The sequence below is a fragment of the Nuphar pumila genome, chromosome 14, assembly GCF_984573655.1.
Source record: "Nuphar pumila chromosome 14, dmNupPumi1.hap1.1, whole genome shotgun sequence".
NCBI classification, from domain to species: domain Eukaryota; kingdom Viridiplantae; phylum Streptophyta; class Magnoliopsida; order Nymphaeales; family Nymphaeaceae; genus Nuphar; species Nuphar pumila.
The window spans coordinates 13,983,852-14,006,898 of record NC_143262.1 but is presented as its reverse complement, the minus strand read 5'-3'; the positions used below and the strand labels follow the sequence as shown (position 1 = coordinate 14,006,898).

General features: G+C 41.2%; 1 protein-coding gene across 1 annotated transcript in view; it reads left to right on the top strand.

Annotated features, from left to right (window-relative positions):
• The window catches only part of LOC149816447 (uncharacterized), a 34,638-nt gene extending 11,591 nt beyond the window's left edge, over positions 1-23,047 (top strand). The window contains exons 4-7 of the mRNA XM_089986827.1: positions 9,168-9,272; positions 9,605-9,727; positions 10,061-10,323; positions 22,660-23,047. Coding sequence (XP_089842953.1) covers positions 9,168-9,272; positions 9,605-9,727; positions 10,061-10,323; positions 22,660-22,770 — 602 coding nt within the window. The 3' untranslated portion in view covers positions 22,771-23,047. The remainder of the gene's footprint in view (positions 1-9,167; positions 9,273-9,604; positions 9,728-10,060; positions 10,324-22,659) is intronic.

Sequence of the window (23,047 nt, the reverse complement as noted above, 5' to 3'; positions counted from 1 at the left end):
CTTTTTAAATCTTCAATCCATGAACATAAAGCATATGCTTGTGAATTTTCTTCTTCTTTGGGGTTGTAGATGCTTTTTAGGGCTAGATTTAAGTTGTGTGCTACACAGGGAGTCCAAAAAATATGAGGGTACTCACTCTCCAAACTCAACGCTGCACTTTTACAAACTGGAGCGTTGTCTGTAATGATTTGTACCACTTTGTGATCACTCACTTCTTTTATGACTTCTATAAACAATACCTTCAAATACTCTGCATTTTTATATTCCCCAGATGCATCAACTGCTTTCAAGAATATTAGGCCACTAAGCAAACAAGCAATGAAATTGATCAGTGGACGCCTTTGAATATCTGTCCATCCATTAGACACAATAGAAACTCCATTTTGCTTCCATGAATATTTTTTAATCTCCAGCAACCTCTCCACATTTGCCCTCTCTTCTGCAAGAAGTGTGGTTCGTATTTTTTCTGAACTTGGAGGCACATAGCCACTCAAATTACAATTTGCCAAAGATGTTACTAAATCCTTCCAATAAGGATTTCTAGCAGCATTAAATGAGAGTGAACTAGAATAAAAATACCTCCCAACTTTTCTATCCAATTCTTTTCTCTCATATGTATTGAATGCTGCTTGTATCGTTCCTCTACCTCCTGCATTGAATTTTTTTTTTTTTTTTTTCAGCATCTTCTTGGTGGCTTGCAAATGGCACACTAACTGCACAAAAATCGGTCATTGCCTTTCTCTTCTCATATTCTTCTTGTATTGTCTTCGCATTGCCTCATCAACTTTTTTGCATCCTGAAATGCCATGTCCTGGTATCTTCCACAAGTAAGCCTTCACTCTTGTGTAAGACCCAACAAAATCTCTTTCGCAGAGCTTGCATCGAAATCTCTTGTTTCCACCACCTCCTTCTCCAGTTTTTGCAAGTTTATCTAAATGTACCTATAGTGGCCCCATATCATCAATCCCACTACAACTAGCAACAAAACTCACATGTTGGGATGAGGATGACACAAGTTCTTTTCCTTTATCTGTCATTTTTATCCTGAAAACACAAAAAAAAATATATTCAAAATTTCAAATCAATTCTACAAACATTATCTTGATATAAAAATATATATAAAATCAGGAGCAAGGAGGGGGATCTGCCCCTCCCCTGCCAAAAATTAGGGAGGGACTCAACCCCTCCCCTGAAATAAGGGGGAGCATGGACGAGGGCTCGACCCCCTCCCCTGCCGAAAACAGAGGGAGCAGGGGGGGGGGTGTTAGAATGGCCCACTCGATCTTGCTGGAACGTGAGAATGAGGCGTGAGAGAGAGAGAGAGAGAGCTGCGACAGCAAAAGGGGACTTCAATAATGAAGTCGTGCCCTACTTTATGTTTATATATACATATACAAAACAGTAACTGGGTTGGACCAAGTATTTGGATCCATACCCAGACATAAACTTACAAGTTACATTGGAGAACCCGACCCATACTGGAAAACCCGATCCAGTTTATGATACAGTCTTAATACCCTCCCTCAAGTCGTGCATGGTCCTGTACCATGGACAACTTGCCTTTGAGATACCAAAACCGTGCACTCGTAAGTCCTTTGGTAAGTAGATCAGCAACTTGATCTTCTGTTGGTACATAGACTGGAATAACTTCTTTGTCCTCTACCTTCTGTCGGACAAAGTGTTGATCGATCTCTATGTGTTTCGTTCGACCATGATGGATAGGATTGAAAGCAATTTGAATGACACTTTGATTATCGCAAAACAGATTCGCAACCTTCACTTTTTCTCCTATCTCTGTTAATAAATGTCTTAACCATGTAACTTCGGCAGTGGCAGAGGCCATGGATCGGTACTCAGCTTCTGTACTTGAACGCGCAACAGCACGTTGCTTCCGACTACTCCATGCTATTAAGTTTTCATCAACATACACACAATACCCAGAGACTGACTTTCTATCATCTGGATCTCCTGCCCAATCTGCATCTGCATACACTTCTAGTGGTCTATGTTCTCCTTTTGCCTTTGATTGACGATAAACAAGCCCATCTCCAAGAGTACCCTTCAAGTACCGAAGAATTCTTTTAACTGCATTCATGTGTTCTGTACGTGGATCGTGCATGAACTGAGAGACTTGATTCACTGCATATACAATATCCGGCCTCGTAAAAGTAAGATATTGAAGCATCCCAACTAAGCGACGATAATATTTCGGGTCCTCATAGATCTCCCCATCTTGAGCACTAAGTTTATGGTTTAACACGCTAGGAGTATTCAATGGCTTGCAGTTCTTCATTCTTGACTTTTCCAGAAGATCCAGAGCGTACTTGTGTTGGGTCAACAAGAGGCTAGTATTTTGTCGATCCACTTCAACCCCCAAGAAATATCGTAGGACACCCAGGTCCTTCATCTTGAACTTCTGATTCAATAGGATCTTTGTAGCCTCTATATGCTTGCAAGAACTTCCTGTAATAATAATGTCATCTACATATATGAGAAGTAAGGTGTTGACCTGATGTTCTCGAAAAATGAACAATGAATGATCAAGTTGAGAACGGACAAATCCAAATCGCTGTACTTCAATGGAGAAACTGTCAAACCATGACCGAGATGCTTGTTTTAGTCCATAAATGGCTCGTCGCAATCTGCAAACATGTGTCTCAGGATTGTTTTCTGCATAACCAAGAGGCTGCTCCATGTAAACTTCCTCCTTCAGATCGCCATGTAAGAATGCATTTTTAACATCAAGTTGACTTAGAGACCATCCATGCTGAACCGCCAAGGATAACACAAGTCGAATGGTTCCCATTTTTACAACTGGACTAAAGGTCTCGTCATAGTCTTCTCCATATGCTTGTGTGAAGCCTTTAGCGACTAGTCTTGCCTTATATCTTTCAATGGATCCGTCAGGTTTGTACTTAATTTTATATACCCACTTAGACCCTACAACATTCTTATCCGGAGGCCTAGGAACTATTTCCCAGGTCCTGCATTCATGCAAGGCTCCCATTTCTTCATTCATAGCATCTGCCCATTTTGATGACAAGGAGGCTTGGGAGAAATCGATGGGTTCTTCTTGTTTTTCAACCTGTGCAACGAATAACTGCATTTCTGTGGAAAAATTCTCATAGCTTACCCATCTTTCAATAGGGTGTCTGATCCTTTCCGAACGTCTGACATGCTCAGTTATGTGGGGTGTGTCCCTTCTTCTGACATACACTGCCCCTTTGAATCTTCTGCCATCTGGACGAGCAGTACCTGATGTCAAGGTTTCTTCTGCGATGGGAGGCACAGTAGATCCCTGAGCAACTGTCAACACGTTCCCACTAGGTTCTGCATTGGTTTCCATGGGCTCACACTCATCTATTACTGTGTGACATGGAGCAGAGTTATCCATTTCTAGCTGATCAAATAATTCATTCGCTAGCCACGACTGATAGCTTTCTTCCTCCTTAGTAACCCTTGCTTCTTTGTTCGAGATCTGAACATTGTTCTCATCAAAGACAACGTTTCGTGAGATTTTAATGCGTCGAGTGTCTGGATCATAGCATCGATATCCTTTATACTCTTCAGCGTACCCAACAAACCTGCATCTACAAGCTTTATCCTGAAATTTATTACGTTGGGAACTGTCAATGTGAACATAGCATACACATCCAAACACTCGTAGTTGACTGTATTGAGGTTGGGTACCAAACAACACGAAATAAGGAGTCAAATTATTCAACATTTTCATCGGTAAACGATTTATTACATAAACCGCAGAGTGGAAAGCTTCTGTCCAAAGACTTAAAGGAATATGAGTGTCATGCAGCATACTTAGGGCACTTTCAACAATATGACGATGTTTTCTTTCCGCGACCCCATTTTGTTGTGGTGTGTGTGGGCAAGATATTCTACGCCTTATCCCGTTGTTTTGAAGAAATTCAGTAAATTCCTTTGATAGATACTCTCCCCCTCCGTCACACTGGAATTGTTGAATACTTGTCGAGAATTGATTGACAACAAGAGCATGAAATAAACGAAAGAATTTGAATACCTCAGACTTGTATTTCATAAAATAAATCCAAGTATATCTGGAAAAACTATCAATGAATGTGACATAGTAGCGACTACCAGACAAAGAGGGTTGTGGAGCAGGTCCCCAAACATCAGAATGAATAAGTTCAAAAGGAAAGGAAGCTCTTTCATTTATTGAATTGAAGGGAAGTACATGACTCTTACACAACTGACAACTAGAACAAAGAAAACCATCAACCTTATTATGCGAACTTGATCTTGAAATAAGTCCACTTGACACAAGTTTCTCAAGAGAAGAATTATTACAATGACCCAAACGACAATGCCAAATATTTGGCTTATTGTACGAAGACAAACTCAAACAATCCTTAGATGAATCTAATTTGAATGGTTGACCAATTGACGATTTCGATCCAGCTCTGCAAACAAGTGAAGAAGTCTCTTTGAGGATATACATATTTCCCTTTCGCTCTCCCTCAACGAGCGTCTTCTTCGTGAGTGGATCCTTGACACAGACAGAAGAAGGAGTAAATTCGACGCAAGAATGAATGTCATCAACCAATTTAGAAACAAAAATGATATTTTTGACAATATTAGGGGAATGAAAAACATTGGACAATTTTAGGGAACCATCGGAAAGAGGAATATTCACGTTTCCAGTGTAAGTTATTGGATGGAGAGCTCCATCTCCAGTTTTAATACTTGCATTTCCATGATAAGGGATAGGTTTCAAAATCTTACCAATATCACCTGTCACGTGGGCTGCAGCTCCAGAATCAATATACCAAGTTCCCTGATCACCCTGTTTGAAATTCAATCCTGACAAAGCTGATATTAAAAGACTCTTGACATTGTCTTCATCCCATTGAGTTCCTCCAACTTTTCCCTTGCTTGACGATCCTGTGCCATTCATTTTCCCTTTATTTTGCGGGTTGTGCCAACAATTTGCTTTGATATGTCCCTTTTTGTTGCAAAAATAGCAAGTTGGAACATTTTTGAAATTGTGATTTCCCGAAAAACTACCTGACGGCATGCTAGGCGTGGGCAACAATCCACGCCCCCCTTGATTATTTCTTGTCTGTCCATGTCCTCCTCGAAAGTGGCCACGTCCTCTTCCTGAATTTGTCCCTGTAAACAATACTTCTTGGCTTCCTGAATTGTTGCCTACATCTTCTCCTTTAATGGAAATTTCATATTGTAGTAATTTTGCCCGAAGATCCTCAAAGTTAGGAAGTGAAGGAAGACACAAGAGAGATGTTACCAACATATGATAATCTGATCCAAGCCCGTTTAGCGCTTGTTGAACTTTGTCCTTATCAGAAATCACACAGCCCACCATAGCCAATTGATCTGTGATGATCTTCACCTTGTTCATATACTCTGTAACAGTCATGCTTTCTTTCTTTAGGAGTTGAAACTCCCTCTTCAAATGCATAATTCTTGCCTCTGAGATTTGAGAATAGGTCTTCGCAAGTTGTTCCCACAGCTCCATTGCTGAGCACTCATCTGGAATACCTACAAGAACCTCTCGCGAAAGAGTAGAGGTAATGTAGGCTACAACAGCTTGATCTCGTTTTCTCCAAGTGGTGAATTCAAGATTTCGAATCAACTTGTTAGAAGTCTCTCCCTTATCGTCCACAATTTCCTGCACAATAAATTCTGATGGTGCAGAGATCGTTCCATCTAGGTGTCCATAGAGATCGAGGCTCTTAATGAAAGGCAGTATTTGCCTCTTCCAGGTTAAATAGTTATTGTTATTCAGTTTGTCTGAGATAAGTTGTCCTAGAAAACTAGATGGCAGGGTAACAGAATCCATGAAAACTGAACTATAAAGTTGCTGACTGCTGACAAACACTTAAGGAATGACTTTAGATCTGAAATAAATTCAGACCAGATTAAATCAAGAATAAAGAATAAATGAATAGGTATTTTAGACCTTGAAGGAATAACCAGAAATCAAGAATAAAGGAGTGAAATTGGATCGAGAAGAAATAAAAATCAGATTCGCTTCAGATCTGGAGTGAACTCAGATCTAACCGTGACAGATGAAGGAACAACAGCAACTAAGAAAACAGATCTGATCTTTGGATTAGATCTGATCTTGATTTCAGACTGGAATGAAACAGATGCAACAATCAAAACACAATATATGAACCTAAACAGTTGATGGCTGTTTTCAACTTAATACCAAATCTGATATCAGAACCCACGTTTGGGCAGATTCGGATTTCAGATAGCCTTTGGGTTCGACAGTCTAATCCAAATCAGACGTGATAAACAAAAGGAAGAAAAGATAGATAAAAAAAGGACAGCAGTCACGCAGGGTCCAATCTATCGATAGATTGGAAGAAAACAAACAAAAAGAGGAACGACGACTAAACAGAAGGGAAAAGCTGGATGAAGGCAGAAAGAGGATGCAGACAGAAATAGAAAATAGAAAAGGAGGTAGATTGAAGAACCTGGAAGAAGAAACACCTGGGACGTTGATCTCGCTGGATAGCCCTAGACGGAACAGCACCTGCAGTGTCGATCTTGCTAGACACGCCCTTCGGAGTCGATTCACTGTGCAGAAGCCTGCTCTGATACCATGTTAGAATGGCCCACTCGATCTTGCTGGAACGTGAGAATGAGGCGTGAGAGAGAGAGAGAGAGAGCTGCGACAGCAAAAGGGGACTTCAATAATGAAGTCGTGCCCTACTTTATGTTTATATATACATATACAAAACAGTAACTGGGTTGGACCAAGTATTTGGATCCATACCCAGACATAAACTTACAAGTTACATTGGAGAACCCGACCCATACTGGAAAACCCGATCCAGTTTATGATACAGTCTTAATAGGGGGGCTGGACCCCTCCCCTGCCGACCCAACAAGAGAGTGAGAGGGGGGGGGGGGGGGCTCAGCCCCTCCCCTGTCGACCCAACAAGATAGCGAGAGGGGGGGCTCGGCCCCTCCCCTGCCGAAAACAAAGGGAGCAGGGGGGGCTCAGCCCCTCCCCTGCCGACCCAACATGAGAGCGAGAGAGGGGGCGGGCTTGACCCCTCCCCTGCTGAAAACCGAGGGAGCAGGGGGGGCTCGGCTCCTTCCTTGCCGACCCAACAAGAGAGCGAGAGGGGGGGGGGGGGGGGCTCGACCCCTCCCCTGCCGACACAAGAAGAGAGCGAGAGAGGGTACGTACCTGCGAAAGGAGAGGAGGAGCCTAGGAGGTGGCGCTGGGGCGTCGGTAGGAGAGAGCTCGAGCTGAGCAGGAGAGGAGAGGAGAGATTAGGGCAATTTTTTTTGCCCTAATCCTCTTCGTTGGGGATTTTTTTTAACGCCGAAAAGTGGATGAAAATGACCATGGGTGCGTTGACCTCACCCAGTGCCGCACGCGCACCTGCGTCGCGTCGACGCGGGTGCGGCACCTGTTTTGCCGAGTCCCTGTGGCTTAGTATACAAGTCATATTGGAAACTTCCTAAAATGGACGTATCCCTGTATCCCCAGTTGTATTCGTGTGACATAGATCCCCATATGTTCTAGCCTATTTTTTTAATATCAAGACAAAAAATGCAATAAGAAACTGATTAGTCAATAACATTAATCGGTGCCTAGGCGCCAGCGCCTAGGCGCCAGCCCTGTAAATGGCCTAGTGAGCCTAAGCAGAATTAGTCGGGACCAAAAAAGGAAAATATTAAAAAATTAGAATAAATTCTTAAAAGTAATAGAAGATACATATTCAACACAGTTTATGAAGCTAAACAACTGAAACTTAAAAAATTGATGAACGAATCTAAACAATTAAACATAAATATATTTCTAATATTCAACTCCATCTAAACAAATATTTGTTTAGATTCGTCACTTAGAGTGTGCAAAAGAATAAAATTATTTTAAATAAAATATAAAAAATACTGAAAAACTTAAATATTTCAAAATATACAATCTAAACATGATGATAATGTTTTAAATATAATAAAATCAAATGTAAAATACCAACCTCAGTGCCCCCCTTCCCCCCAGCTCTCAACCAAGGTATTTGCCTATTCACCTAGGCGCTCCTAGGCAGTAAACTTACGGCTAGGTAGCCTGGTTATCCTAGGTGGGATTTTAACTACATAGATGAGAAACTTTTATCCTAAATCATCAACCTTGCTAATCTTTCCAAACTCTATCTCTATGGCACCCATGAACTTTATATACATGTCACATAAAGTAATTCATGATACTATAACTTCTAATTTCTACAGTAACTACTAATCTTCAAATTCCTTCGTGGGCCTTACATATTTGGATCTCTATCCAATCTGATGTAAATCACTATCATCTTTTCAATCTGGATCCAGCTCCTCCCTGCATCACAAAAAATGTATCTAAACTCTAAGATCAGAATATTGTTTGAAGGTTTCTTTCCAAACTCCTGGAAAGAGATGTGGTTGTTTTGCACATTAAAAAGCTGGCCATCTGTAATCACCAATACAGGGATCCCCTGATCCTGATGTTTGCAATTAGAAATTCTGAACACTCTCTATCCTTCTAAGTAACTAGCAACCACCACACTATTTTATCATAAAAGCCAAAGGGGAAAATAAATCCCTAAAGAAGATGCAAAGAGAAAGGGATTAAATCCAGATATTTCACAAACAATTAGGAATGCTTGTGCTAACCAGAATACTTTTATATCTCAAACAATATGCATCCGATGACACCGCTCAGAGGAGAAGGATGTGTTAGAAGAGGAGTGCACCTGTTTCAGATAATAAGAAATGAAAACTTCTTAACCAGAGAAAAAATCAGATAATTGGATGATAAGAAAATGTTTGTTTTAATGTTGAATGCTTCTTCTCAATAGAACAGACTGTTGCTTTCATGTGTATGTCAACCAGAATACTTTTATATCTCAAACAATATGCATCCAATGACACCGCTCAGAGGAGAAGGATGTGTTACAAGAGGAGTGCACCTGTTTCAGATAATAAGAAAGGAAAACTTCTTAACCAGAGAAAGAAATCAGATAATTGGATGATAAGAAAATGTTTGTTTTAATGTTGAATGCTTCTTCTCAATAGAACAGACTGTTGCTTTCATGTGTATGTCTGTGCGTGTGCGCAAGCATTCATGTCTGTGTACCCTATGCTGATGCCACTTGGGACCTGCTTTGGTCAAACAGAAGCTCTTGAGACTTGGCGCAAGGGAAAAGTAGAAGAAACCAAAAAGGTGGCACTTGAAGCACAAAGAAATTCATCTCGGGGTTCTCACTTAGCAGAAGAAGCTGGTATTTCCCAAACTTTTTTGATGGATTTAAGATAACTTGTTTGTATTATATGATGATATATACACAAATTCCTCTTGATGTGCAAAAACCTTTGGAGACCTGGCACATGCATCTAACTTAGCTGAAGAAGCCAGTACTTTTCTACCTTTTGATGAATTTGCCTCTCTCTCTCTCTCTCTTTCTCATCCATGTCCACACATTTTCTCTTGCATATTACTTTGTCACTTGAAAATTTCTTTTATATGCTATGCAAACTGTTTCTTTTTCTCCACTAGTGTATTAGACATCACAAATGTTTCTATCTAAGCATATGACTGCAATGCTTGTCCCAGGGATGTTAAGAAGAGCCCTGGAGTCCGATTGGACTCTTCTATTGGAAGATATTGGCCTTTGGATGCCTGCTGAGATAATAAACAAAGAGGATGTTGAAAAATTACAGATGGATCAAGAGCTTGGTACAGAACAATTGCTCCATCCTTATTTACATTATGTCCTCCTTTCATCTTTCACCGCATACCTTTTAGCTGTTTAAAACCATTTTACTGGTATTGCTTAGCTGCAATTTCCCATGTCATCAGAAAACTCTTGACCTTTTGCGTTCAGTGGATCAAAGTTCAAACTGCTTTGTCTGTATTGTTAAACCTGGACTTATTCTGTCTTGTTTATTGTTTTGTTTTTTCCCCCCATCTTTCTCAGCTTTAGGCATAATTTGTCTCTCTTTTGATGCATTTTTTTCAGCATAAACCTTTAGAAACTAGAAGGTATGGTCTTCATGACTTTTCATGCAGATAATCAAATCATACCTGGTAGGCCAATTCCACCTGAGTGCCATGCTGAGCAGCATACAGATTACAGTGGTGCTGCTGTAAGATGGGGCCTCACTCACCATAAAGAAAGTGCTGCTCACTGTTGTCAAGCCTGCCTTGATCAGGCTAAAAGCGCTAAGCCAGGTGAATTGAAGTGCAATATATGGGTTTATTGTCCATCTGAAGCTGGTTGCTATTCTCCAGACATTTATGAACACAAGCATCAGGAGTGCTGGCTTAAGCAGGTAATACTTCTGTGCTTCGAGAATCAAGGTTGCAAGTTTGTGCATACCTGACCTGGTTTGCTAGTCCATTAACCACACCAGGCAGATACAATACGTTCTGGTTCTTTCTGGTCTCTGCACTGTCAACTTCTGGACAGCTTTCACTCAGTCAATCAAATACTCAACTTGGGTTGTCTGGGCTATAGTTGTGAGGAGTGTTCAAAAGAATGTTTTATCCTAGCTTTACTCTCTTTTTTCTTTAATGGCTTAAGCCTTTTTTTCTTTTCTGTTTTTGAGGTTTTTGAATATGTTTCTTTTAACCAAGAAAATATGTATCCCTGTTATCCTCATGCAATTGACTAGAAGCAATTGTTGAACTGTTCCTCCTTTTCACTTCCCCATTATCAAACCAACTTTGCACCCCTTCTCAACCCACTTTCTTCTCTCTCTGGTTAATAGACTCTTATCTTAGTATGTCAATACACTAATTTTAATGGGGATATGTATTTGCTAGTGTTACTGAATGTATAATCTAGTTGGAAAATCATAAGTGCAAGTTGTATCCACCAAGGTTGTAAGTATCATATCGTTACCCATATCGGTCGGGCTCAAATTAAGACCGTATCGTAAAATATCGTAAATTTTTAATATTTTTTTTAAAAATCCAAAAAAATCATATCACATGAAACAATGATAAATTGCACAAAATACAACTATAAAATCACATATGAAACACTCTATGAGCTGCATAAGACATCATCAGACATTAACTATTTCACAAGAACAATGAAAAATATTAAATATCTTGCAATTAAGAACATGGCACAAGACTCATACTTGCATATTACATAAAAAAATATTATGGCAATAGTTGCACTCGATTTTCAATCAGTTTTCACTCATTACTTCAGTGCCCCATATGAGATTTCGATCTCGTATGTGTGGTTCAGCCTGCACAGGAAAGTAGAGAGAGAGAGAGAGAGAGAGAGAGAGAGAGAGAGAGAGAGAGAGAGAGAGAGAGAGAGAGAGAGAGATGCACAATCGGCTGGGGCGGCACACCTTTGCTCGACCTCCAAACCCTAACTTTTATAAAACAAAACAAGTATACAACGAGCCTTGTAATATCAGAGATATTACAAGGATGCCATTAATGAAGATGAATTTAGCATGTGTTTCATTTAATATGCCATGCGTATGGATCTGGATCCAGATCCATACGCATGATATATTTTAACACCCTCCCTCAAGTTGTACGTGATTTTGGAGCATGTACAACTTGCTCTTCAATAACCAAAATTGACGTCCTGTTAACCCCTTGGTAAACAAGTCTGCCACTTGATCTTCTGTTTGAACATGACGTAGTTTTATCTCCTTCATCTCGACTTTCTGCCGTATGAAATGTTGATCAATCTCAATGTGCTTCGTTCTGCTATGCTGGATAGGATTACATGCAATGTTTATTGCGCTTTGATTGTCATATAGAAGAAATGATCGAATAATTGTCTCCCCAAGATCACTCAATAAGTGTCTAATCCATGTGGCTTCTGCCGTGCTTGCAGCCATCGATCTGTATTCAGCCTCTGTACTCGATCGTGCCACTGCCTTTTGTTTTCTGCTGCTCCATGACACTAAATTGTGTTCAATATATACACAATATCCAGAGACAGATCGTCTCTCATCTGGATCCCCTGCCCAATCTGCGTCTGTATAAGTGATGAGTTCTTGTCCTCTATGCAGATTATCGTTCTTGCGATAAACAAGTCCGTCTCCTATAGTTCCTTTTAAATAGCGTAGAATGCGCTTCACAGCTTCCATATGACCCTCCGTTGGAGCATGCATAAACTGGGATACCTGATTGACAACATAAACTATATCAGGTCTGGTAAAGGTCAAGTACTGTAACATCCCCACGAGACTTCTATACGTTGTAGGGTTGACACAAAGATGACCATCTTCAGAGCTCAGCCTTTGATGTAATACACTAGGAGTACTGACTGGTTTGCAATTCGTCATCCTGGCTCTTTTCAGAAGGTCAAGAGTGTATTTTTGTTGCATGAGTGTCAATGTGTCTTGTTGTCTGTCAACTTCCACACCAAGAAAGTACCTCAACTCCCCTAAATCTTTCATCTTGAAAGTTTTCATTAAAAACCGCTTCACGTCTTGCACATGATTATCTGAACTCCCAGTGATCACAATGTCATCAACATATATAAGAAGAAGTATAACAATGTCTGCCTTTTGGCAAATAAAGAGTGAGTGATCCAGAGGGCATCTTCTAAGACCACAACTCTGAATTTGCATAGAGAAACTTTCAAACCAGGAATGGGAGGCCTGTTTCAACCCATACAGAGATTTCCTTAGTTTGCACACCCAGGCAGTAGGATCCTTCTCGGCATAACCAGGAGGTTGCTCCATATACACTTCTTCCTTTAAAGTTCCATGCAAAAATGCATTTTTAACATCCATCTGGCTAAGGCTCCAACCTCGATCGACTGCTAGGGATATGATGACACGAATAGTACCCATTTTGACTACCAGACTAAAAGTTTCATCGTAGTCTTCACCATATTGTTGTGTGAATCCTCGAGCAACAAGTCGTGCCTTATATCTGTCAATGCTTCCTTCAGGCTTATACTTTGTTTTATAAACCCATTTTGAGCCAACTACATTCTTTCCTTCTGGCCGAGGGACTATTTTCCAAGTCTGGCATTCATGAAGAGCTTCCATTTCTTCATTCATAGCTTCAGTCCAATGACGGGATTGAAGAGCTTGATTAAAACAAGTGGGTTCATCCTGTTTTGTGAGCTGAGACATAAACAACTGGAAATCAAGGGAGAAGGTCTCATAACTCACCCATCGTTGAATAGGATGCTTAATGCGTGACGGCCTTTGAGCCGGATCATTGGCGATGCTTTCCACATTCCTCGGCTCTGTATTTTTGTCCCGTCTAGTATATATCTGCCCAGAGAAGCGTTCTACTGGGGGTGGTTCAACTGGAGACTCAACTGAAGATAATTTAACATGCATCTATGAGTCATTCAACTCCCTACTCAAGCCGAAGGAAGGACAATTTGTCTGACATGTTTCTCCTGTATTAGCAAAAAGATCTGCGCTCATCCATGGATCATATACTTCTAATTCTTGAGATGACAACGCTGCAGAGTCATTGACCTGAAAATTTCGTTCGTCAAAAACAACATTTCTGGAGGTTCTAATACGTTTTGTAGTAGGATCATAACATCGATAACCTTTGTATTCATCTGCATACCCAACAAATCTGCACTTGACAGCCTTGTCCTGAAACTTATTTCGCAGAGATGAATCAACATGTACATAACATACACAACAAAAAACACGCAGCTCATCGTAAGAGGGATGTTGCCCGAATAAAGTATAATAGGGAGATTTCCGATCCAAAAGTGCCATAGGAAGACGATTTATGATATGAACAGATGTGGGAAAAACTTCTGTCCAGAGACTAATGGGCACATTGCTATCATGTAACATGCTCATCGCGCTCTCTACAATATGCCTGTGTTTCCTCTCCGCAACCCCATTTTGTTGAGGAGTATGAGGGCAAGAAACCTGTCGACTTATTCCTTTATCCCGAAGAAAGGCAATAAACTCGTTCGATGAATTTTCTCCTCCACCATCACATTGTAAATGCACAATATCACAAGCAAACTTTGTTTTGACCATCAAATGGAATTCCCGAAATATTTGAAAAACTTCATGCTTGTGTTTTAAGAAATATATCCAAGTATAACGGGAATAAGAATCAATAAAGATAACATTAGTAACGACTGCCAGAAAGAGAAGGAATAGGTGCGGGTTCCCAAACATCAGAACAAATAATCTCAAATGGCTTTGAAGCTCTTTTATTTATAATATGAAAAGGAAGAACATGACTTTTGCAGAGTTCGCATGAAGAACATTTATTATTATTATCAAAAAATGAACATAAACTAGACTCTGGAAGGAGACCATCAGATACAAGGTTTTCAACGAAACCTCGACTACAATGTCCCAAACGACTATGCCAAGTATCTGACTTATTACAATGAGATGAATTAAAAACTTTCAATGAAGGGAAAAACAAAGACTCTGAAGGTGAAGACACTGAAGAATGCTTGGACGACTTCAACTGAAGAACTGGGACTGAAGACGAAGACAATGAAGGAATCTCCTTGAAGACGTACATGTTTCTTTGTCGCTCCCCCTTAGCGAACGTCTCCTTCGTTCGTAGATCCTTAACATAAACAGAAGAGGGAGTAAATTCGACTGAAGAATTCATATCATCAACAAGTTTAGCTACAAAAACTGTAACGCCCCAAAAATCCAGGACTTGTAACTTTTAGAATAGTTTAGAAAGCTTTGAAATCATACAATAATCAGAGTTTAAATAATATTTCAGCGGAAAATGATATTTTTAAAACTACAAGTCAATGGACCTTGAGCGCATTACAGCGTAAACTTTCTTTTGTCAAATCCCGCACAACCATTGAAATCAAATGGTTTAGAAATGGAGTTTCAATAATTGAGAATTCGTTTGTTGAAACCAAGAAGAAGCTTACTAAAACAGTTTTATTAACTCACGGTTTAATAAAGGAGAAATTTTGAACCACAGTTTATACCGAATTTACCAACATGTCCTCAGGAACGAAACGTCAGGGAAAGAGCTCTATCTTGACCTCATCACGCCATCGTGCCATCGCAGACTGTATTACCTATGTATTACCTGCCTATAAAATGGGTCAGTTTCGCTAAAAACTGGTAGGTGCACAGATATGACAATATTGAACATAATTAAGCAGAATAATTTAATATGTCAAGTAGACAGACAATTATATAGCAATTTAATTTCAACAGATTCACAGAGCAACTATCATGAGCACAATGCTAAAATTATTACAAGCATTTTACTGGCACAAGTAGGCTAACTATTACAAGCAAAGCACTGCACAAGAAAGTTAACTAGCAAAATACAATGCTTCATCAACCACACACACACTTCCATAAGTATTGAACTTGTTGTACCCTATAACTTTCATACGTGCATAACTGAACATATTGTGTGATCAGATTTAAATTATGTTTCGATATTAACTGGCCAAGCGGGTACGCACAAGGCACGACTCTAAAAATAGCCTAGACTGATCCGGGGGTTTATTATGCTATGTATTTTATGATAACCCGGATAGCTGACTGAGTCCGCACCTAAGGGGACGGTCGGTGACCAAGAGAGAAATCCCCAAAGCAGCATAAACAATGGATGCATCCCAAACATGGAGAGCTACCACCTAGGATAATTATGGTAGTCCCATTCCCCTAACTCCGATGACTGGGGAAGCCGAGTCTTTTGCTCGTAACTGCCATTAATGGCCTGTCCATCGAAGTTTTGTACCTTCATGTCCTCTCTCCTGATAGGAGTCAGCGATTCGAATGAGTACATCAGGGGTAGTTAACTGAAGACCCATTCTACATACTCTGGTCTTTCGACCAACTCGAGTATCTTGCCGGTGAAGGCGAAAACATCACTTATTTAGGTGATCACAACATTTAGTTATTTGCACTCATCGAGGTTGCCACAACTTACTCATCCAATCATCGCAACTTAAGAAGACATACTTGTCAAAAAGTACGGCCGTACTAGTCAAAAGTACGACTACGATGAAAGGGAAATGGTTCCACAAAAGAAACCCCAACAAATATTATCTGCAAAAGAATTAATACAACACAGCCTGGCAAGATATGTCTTGAATTCACTTCAACAACATTTTTCATATTTCATGATGCAAGGTTATCTCGGATCTCTCGTCCGATCAACAAAGTACTTAACATGTTGTGCATGTCTAAAAGTACGTTATACTGAACAAGGGAGGTCTGTGGGCTTCTCAAAAGGAGCACCCAACACACAACTTCATAACGATCCAAAGAATAAAGGAGTGCTCATTTAACACGATTCATCCTTAAAAGCCATAATGCCAAATTAAGTCATTCACGCAAGGCACAACACTATCAATCTTGCATCCAAAATTTATCTTAGTATCAACATGCGACACTAGATTGATAAATGAAGACTGGGTCCTTCAACAGAACCCCACTCATTCATAGGCTCATGCCCCTGATCGGGGTTATTCGAATTGGGTCGTAACTCGAATTTGGGTTATAAAATATTTCTCCCAAGTGTGCATACTTGGGAGGACTTAAATGTAACTTCGAAATCCTGCGATGCTTAAAACTTAACTTTGCAAAAGTTGTGCCATTTGAAGAGCACTGGGTTCGCAGGAGGAAACCCTCTTTTAAAAGAACTATAGCGCACGAGTGCAACTTCTAGTGTTTTGAAAACAAGTGATAACAGGATAGGCACAAGACTACATTTATGTAAGTACATATTTACCATGAGTGTGAGCATATGCAGGTTATAACATGTCAACAATCAACTCTCGACTTGCGATGCCGCACATCGAGGGAAAAGCACATAAGTAATAAACGAGGTACCAAAACCATACATTGACCACTTAGACAGACAAACACATAAGGTCATAAGTAATACATGAGACACGAAATCGTACCTCACTCAAAGGAAATATGCAGGCAGAAATGTATACAAGCAAACAAGAGCATAGGTATTGCACGAAGTACGAAACCACACCTCAAACTCATAAGCAACTATGCAAAATAATGATCGAAGAATGAAATTGTACCTCGACCCATGAGCATACAAACATGATAATACGTAATGCAAAAGCAATGTAACTCTAAGCATATCTAGCATGGCATCTTAATCATTTCAACTTAAATACATTCATCAATTGCCTTTTGTGCGACTTTACCCTACCTTGGGATGTCGTGCAGCTGCGTACGCCTACGCGTGAGGATAATACGAGGGTTGAGCCACGGAGCACGATCGGGACCTATTGTGTAAATATGCAAGAGTGTGAAAAATATTCAATTATGCTAATATAATTAATGGTGCAACGGGGCAAGGGTAGGATTAGGCGGCACGTATTGATCCCCCGACTGCCGACAACAACAGGGCGGCAGAGAAAGAGCCATTGTCAAACATAGCGAGGCGGCAGGGGGCGAGCCCCCCCGCAGACAACACGGAAGCGGCAGGGGTCGCACCCCTGCCGACAGCACTGAAGCGGCAGGGGTAGCACCCCTGCCGATGACAGCGAAACGGCAGGGGGCTAGCCCTTGCCGACAACAACGAATCGACAGAGGGCTAGCCCCTACCGACAGCACTGAAGCGGCAGGGGTCGCACCCCTGCCGACGACAGCGAAGTGGCAAGGGGCTAGCCCCTGTCGACAACAACGAATCTGCAGGGGGCTAGCCCCTACCGACAACACTGAAGCGGCAGGGGTCGCACCCCTGCCGACGACAGCGAAGTGGCAGGGGGCTAGCCCCTGCCGACAACAACGAATCGGCAGGGGGCTATCCCCTACCGACAACACTGAAGCGGCAGGGGTCGCACCCCTGCCGACGACAGCGAATCGGCAGGGGTCGAGCCCCTACCGTCCGGCGAAAGGACGATGGCAGGGGGACAAACCCCTGCCGAAGAGAGAGAGAGAGGGAGAGAGAGAGAGAGAGAAGGGGACGACAGGGGCCCTGTAGGCCCCCTGTCGGGTCTCCAATGGCCAAGGAGGGAGGGCGAGGCAGAGGCCGTGTGCCGCCTGCCAGCGTCCTGGCGAGGTGACAGAGAGAGATGGGAGGGGGAGGAGGAGAAGAAGGTGGAGACGGCGTACCTGTAAGGAGAGGAGGCGAGGTGGCTGGCGGTCGGCGTGCACAGGGAAGGAGGAGGCGAGGTGGCTGGCGGTCGGCGTGCACAGGGAAGGAGGAGGCGTCGGTCGGGGTTGCCGACGAGGTTGTCGCCTGCAGGGAACGAGAAGGGGGGTGGGGCATCGATCCTCCCCTCCCGCAACGCTCTTAAAGAGCTCAGGGAGGGGCGATAAAAGGGGAAACCCCGATGGGTTTCCCATATCGGGTCGAATGCGCGGTGGGGGGGTGCGGCGCACAGGAGAAAAACCTCCTGTGTCGGGTTTTAAAACCCTAACGGCGATGGGCTCGGGTCAGGTCCGGACCCAACCCGGCCCGGGTCCAATTTTTTTTTTTTAAATGCGGGTTTATAGAAACAATGTTCTTTTTAATATTAGGAGCAAGAAGGACATTGGACAAGTGAAGTGAGGACTTTGACATAGGGATATGTGCACTGTCAGTATGACTAATGGAATGATAAGTTCCATCTCTCGTAATTATACTACCTTTTTCAAAATAAGGCAATAAGTGAGATAACTTACCCGCATTACCTGTAACATGTGTGGCGGCACCTGAATCTACTTACCATTCGCCTTGTTCATTTTGCTTGATCGTCATATGTGATAATGCTGATAACAAAAGTTGTACATTTGTGGATGGCCCTTTTGTGTCCATAATAGTAGCTGATTTATTCTCAATTTTGTTTATTTTCCCTCTATTCTGTAGATTGAAGCAACAATCAGCTTTCACATGTCCTCTTTTGTTACATAAGAAACAAGTAGGCACTCTCCTCTGATTCTCTGTATTGAAAACCCCTGAAATATTAGGTATAGGCAAGATACCACGTCCTCCCTGCCCAAAACGTCCGCGGCCTTTGCCTCCTTGATGCCCTCCATTCCCTCGTCCAAAACCTACAGAAGTGTTCATGGCCAAAACTGAATGTGGATGAGCTGATTCATTTCCTTCTGCCCTTTGTTTCATAATCATCTCATGCTGGAGAAGTTTCGCTTGAAGGTCGTCAAAAGTGGGCAACTGCGGAAGGCATGATAAAGTCGTGGTAAGCATGTCAAAATCAGGACCCAATCCATTGAGAAGTTGTTGAACTTTATCTTTATCTGCAATAGCACTTCCAATAACCGCCAATTGATCAGTAATACTCTTCAAGCGGCCTATGTATTCCATGACTATCATGGAGCCTTTCTTCAAACTTTGAAATTCATTTTTTAAGTACATAACTCGGGCTTCTGATATCTGAGAATATGTCTGAGACAACTTACTCCACAGATCCGCCGCAGTGCAATCATCTGAAAGAGTAACCAACACTTCTTGAGAGAGTGTTGACGTAATATAAGCAACCAAAGACTGATCCCGCTTCCTCCAAGCTGTACTCTGGATTCTTAATAGAAATGGTAATTGTGTCACCTTGCTCATCCTTGGTTTCCTGCAAAATAAGGCGTGGTGGTATAGGAACTAAACCATCCAGATGTTCATCGAGATCCTGACTCCGTATAAAAGGAAGGATTTGCCTCTTCCAAGTCAAAAAATTAGAATGAGTAAGTTTTTCTGTAACGAGCTGACTCAAGAAATTTGCAGAGGGACCGGATGACGATGAGTAATCCATATCAATGGGACAATGAATAAGCAAACAAAACGAATGGAAAGAAACAAACAAGTTTGAGATCACTTAATCAATAAGTATTTTTTTTTTGCAGGTCAGAATCGAGATTGTAAACAGTTATAATATGCCTGTAGGCGTTGCACAGGAGACACTAAAATAACAATAAAGGAAAAATTTTCTGGAATCAAGGAATTTCTGGAATCAAGGAATGAATGAAACTGACAGACGTTAAAAGTTCTGGAAATCAAAGAATGAATAAAAAATATGACAGATCTGTTGGAATACACAGCAGATCTAAATGTGATTCAGATCTGCTATGAACCTGTTGGATACTTAGGGAACACAGGGTGGATAAAGGGATATCAAAAAAAAAAAAAAGGGAGCGACAAACCTTTGGTGAACAAATTAGGAGGAGAAGAGGATGACCAGAGGCAGATCGGGACCTGTTGACGAGAAGAAAAGCACGACTTTGAGGATAATAGGAGAGAATGAGGACTGGAGGCAAGTCGACACTCGTTGACGAGAAGGAGGATGCGAAGGTCTGGAGACAAATTGGCACTTGTTGACGAGAAGGAGGAAATGAAGGTCCGGAGGCAAATCGGCACTCGTTGACGAGGAGGAGACTACTTTTCACGCCCAGAAATTTGTTGGCTTTGATACCATATGAGATTTCGATCTCGTATGTGTGGTTCAGCCTGCACAGGAAAGTAGAGAGAGAGAGAGAGAGAGAGAGAGAGAGAGAGAGAGATGCACAATCGGCTGGGGCGGAACACCTTTGCTCGACCTCCAAACCCTAACTTTTATAAAACAAAACAAGTATACAACGAGCCTTGTAATATCAGAGATATTACAAGGATGCCATTAATGAAGATGAATTTAGCATGTGTTTCATTTAATATGCCATGCGTATGGATCTGGATCCAGATCCATACACATGGTATATTTTAGCACCCCATTGTCATGCCGGATCATTTTATGCCATTTTTGTTGGTTGAGTGTGGAGCCTGATTTCTACCTTAATATAAATCTTTAAGTTTCATGGATCCAACTTCGCGGTAAGTTGGTAGGGGGTTGTAGGAGCGCAGTGCCCTCAGAGGAATTTTTTTTTGGAGAGCAGCATTGTAATTTTACTCATAATAAATATTTTTTGCCTTAACCCATTTTCTTGAGTGAAAAAATGGTAGAAATCCTTAACTCACTTCTTTGGGTGAAAAATGGTGGAAATGCACTTCTAATAACCTCTAGATAAATGAAAAAGCCGGCCCTCAAAAGGTATTTAAAACCCCAAATGAAAAAAATAACTTTCAACCTTTTTAAAATGCGCCGAAGGTGTATCGTACGATACACCCAATACGGGTATGATACATACTCGTATCGCGATACGAGTATATCATATCACAAAATCCAAAAGTAACGATACATATCGTACAATACTTACAACACTGGTGTCCACTCAATCTAACCACATAATTGTATTCGGCATGGTTTGTTTGCTAATGTTCACACTTTGGGTCATCTGTTTTTATGTAAATATATGATTTTTTGAGTTATGGAATCTTGGTACATTGTGGGTTGTTGATTTTTGAAGTGGAAAACCAACTCATATGTTTCAGAAAACATAATCCAAAACCTGTTTTCTGCTAAAGAAACTATGTAGATCACAGCCTATGTCATACGGACTCGGCTCCAAGGTCGACGCACCGACACGGGTGCGACTCGGACTCGGTCAACCCGACCCTGGGTGCGGTCAACGCACCCAGGGTCATTTTGGTCCATTTTTTTGGATTTTTTAAAATTTTTTTTTTCTGGGCTACAGAATTAAAAAAAAATTCTTTGGGGGGAGGGGGGGGCGCTGCACAGTGGACTGTGCTGTACACAGTGGATTGTGTTGTAAAGTGCACAGACTGTGACTGTGCTGTCTTTGCACTTTATATATATATATATAGCCGAGTCCCCGTGTCCAAAAATTTTAAAATCGCGCCGCACCCGCATCCATGTGACATAGGTCACAGCGATAAGTTGAGATCTACAAAAAAGTGGAAAAAATGTGAAAATAGTGTTTTTTACTAGATTGCATATACAAACAGCTTTAGCAAATTTATGTCCTTTTGGTGGGTAGCAAACCATTAGAAAAAACATAAGCACTAAAAGAGCAGCAGTAAGTATGAGCCAAAATGCAGGAAATGTAGGAGGGTCTAGACAGGGTAGTGCCCTTTTCCACACACTAGATCTGTAGCTTGTCCTAATGAAATTGAGACTTTGAAGATTTTATTCTTCTCCTCTGTTTGGAAAGGAATAGGTAAACATGTTGGTTTTGTTGTTTTCTGCTAATGTGAACTGCAGTATAAAAAGGACAAATATGGATTAAAGAACGACTGAAACAGAACCTTAAACAGCCTATGATGAAAGGACATGAAAGGCAGCCAAACACACTAATAAATGAAGCAGGAGGCCAAAGGGACAAGTTACCTTCTGCTCGTGTGTAGAATGTCCATAGTTTAGTATGCATTACTTGTTTCATGACATATCTGATCTTTTTGCATTTTCAGTTTTATTTCATCCTGTCATTGCCTCACTTATCATGTGAACCTGTTATGCCAATTAAGTTGTGAAGTGGAATAACAAAATTTGCCTATTGATAATTTATTAATTCTGAATAATGATTAAGATCTTTTTTACACCCACAAACGTCTTTTGATGCTGAGTTGCTGACTGCTGCGTATTTGCAAGGGGGCTAGTACCTGGGGTTTTGCTCCTGAACAGGGTGCTGGTTCACAGTGGGTACAAACCCACCTCAAGTGATCTGACACTCAGGCAGGATTCCCCCATCATCATCGATGACAAAAATCCACCCTAAGTTCATGTTTTATTCAATTTTGTTGCATAACCTTTTAGTTTGTTTCATATCTCTGTCTCTGTCTCTCTCCCTCTCATAAATTTCTATTCTGTGCTTTTTCCTGATGTTAATTGCTGATTACAGGCAGAACATCCCCAATTGAACTTCAAAGACAAATATTCAGAATCTTATAGAAGTGCACACCCAACTGCTCCAGTCTTTGTTCCTTGGATTTCTGGTGTTGTTGGTGCATGAATAGCTTGGCTTATTCTCTTCTGGTGATAGATCTCATCCATTCATGCATCGGGAGACAATGAATCAACTGACACATGTAAAGTAACTGCCGGCCTGCAAATATGTCGAAGGTACATTACCTGATTCTGCAGGTGGATGATATGCTAGCTTTTTCTTTGTCTAATTTTGTCATGTTTTCTATTAGCATGCCCATTTTGATCTACATATTCATTTTGTAAGCTTCTGGCCACCACATACTATAGAGAAAAATGCCAGCGCTAAGAGACTTTGTTGTCAA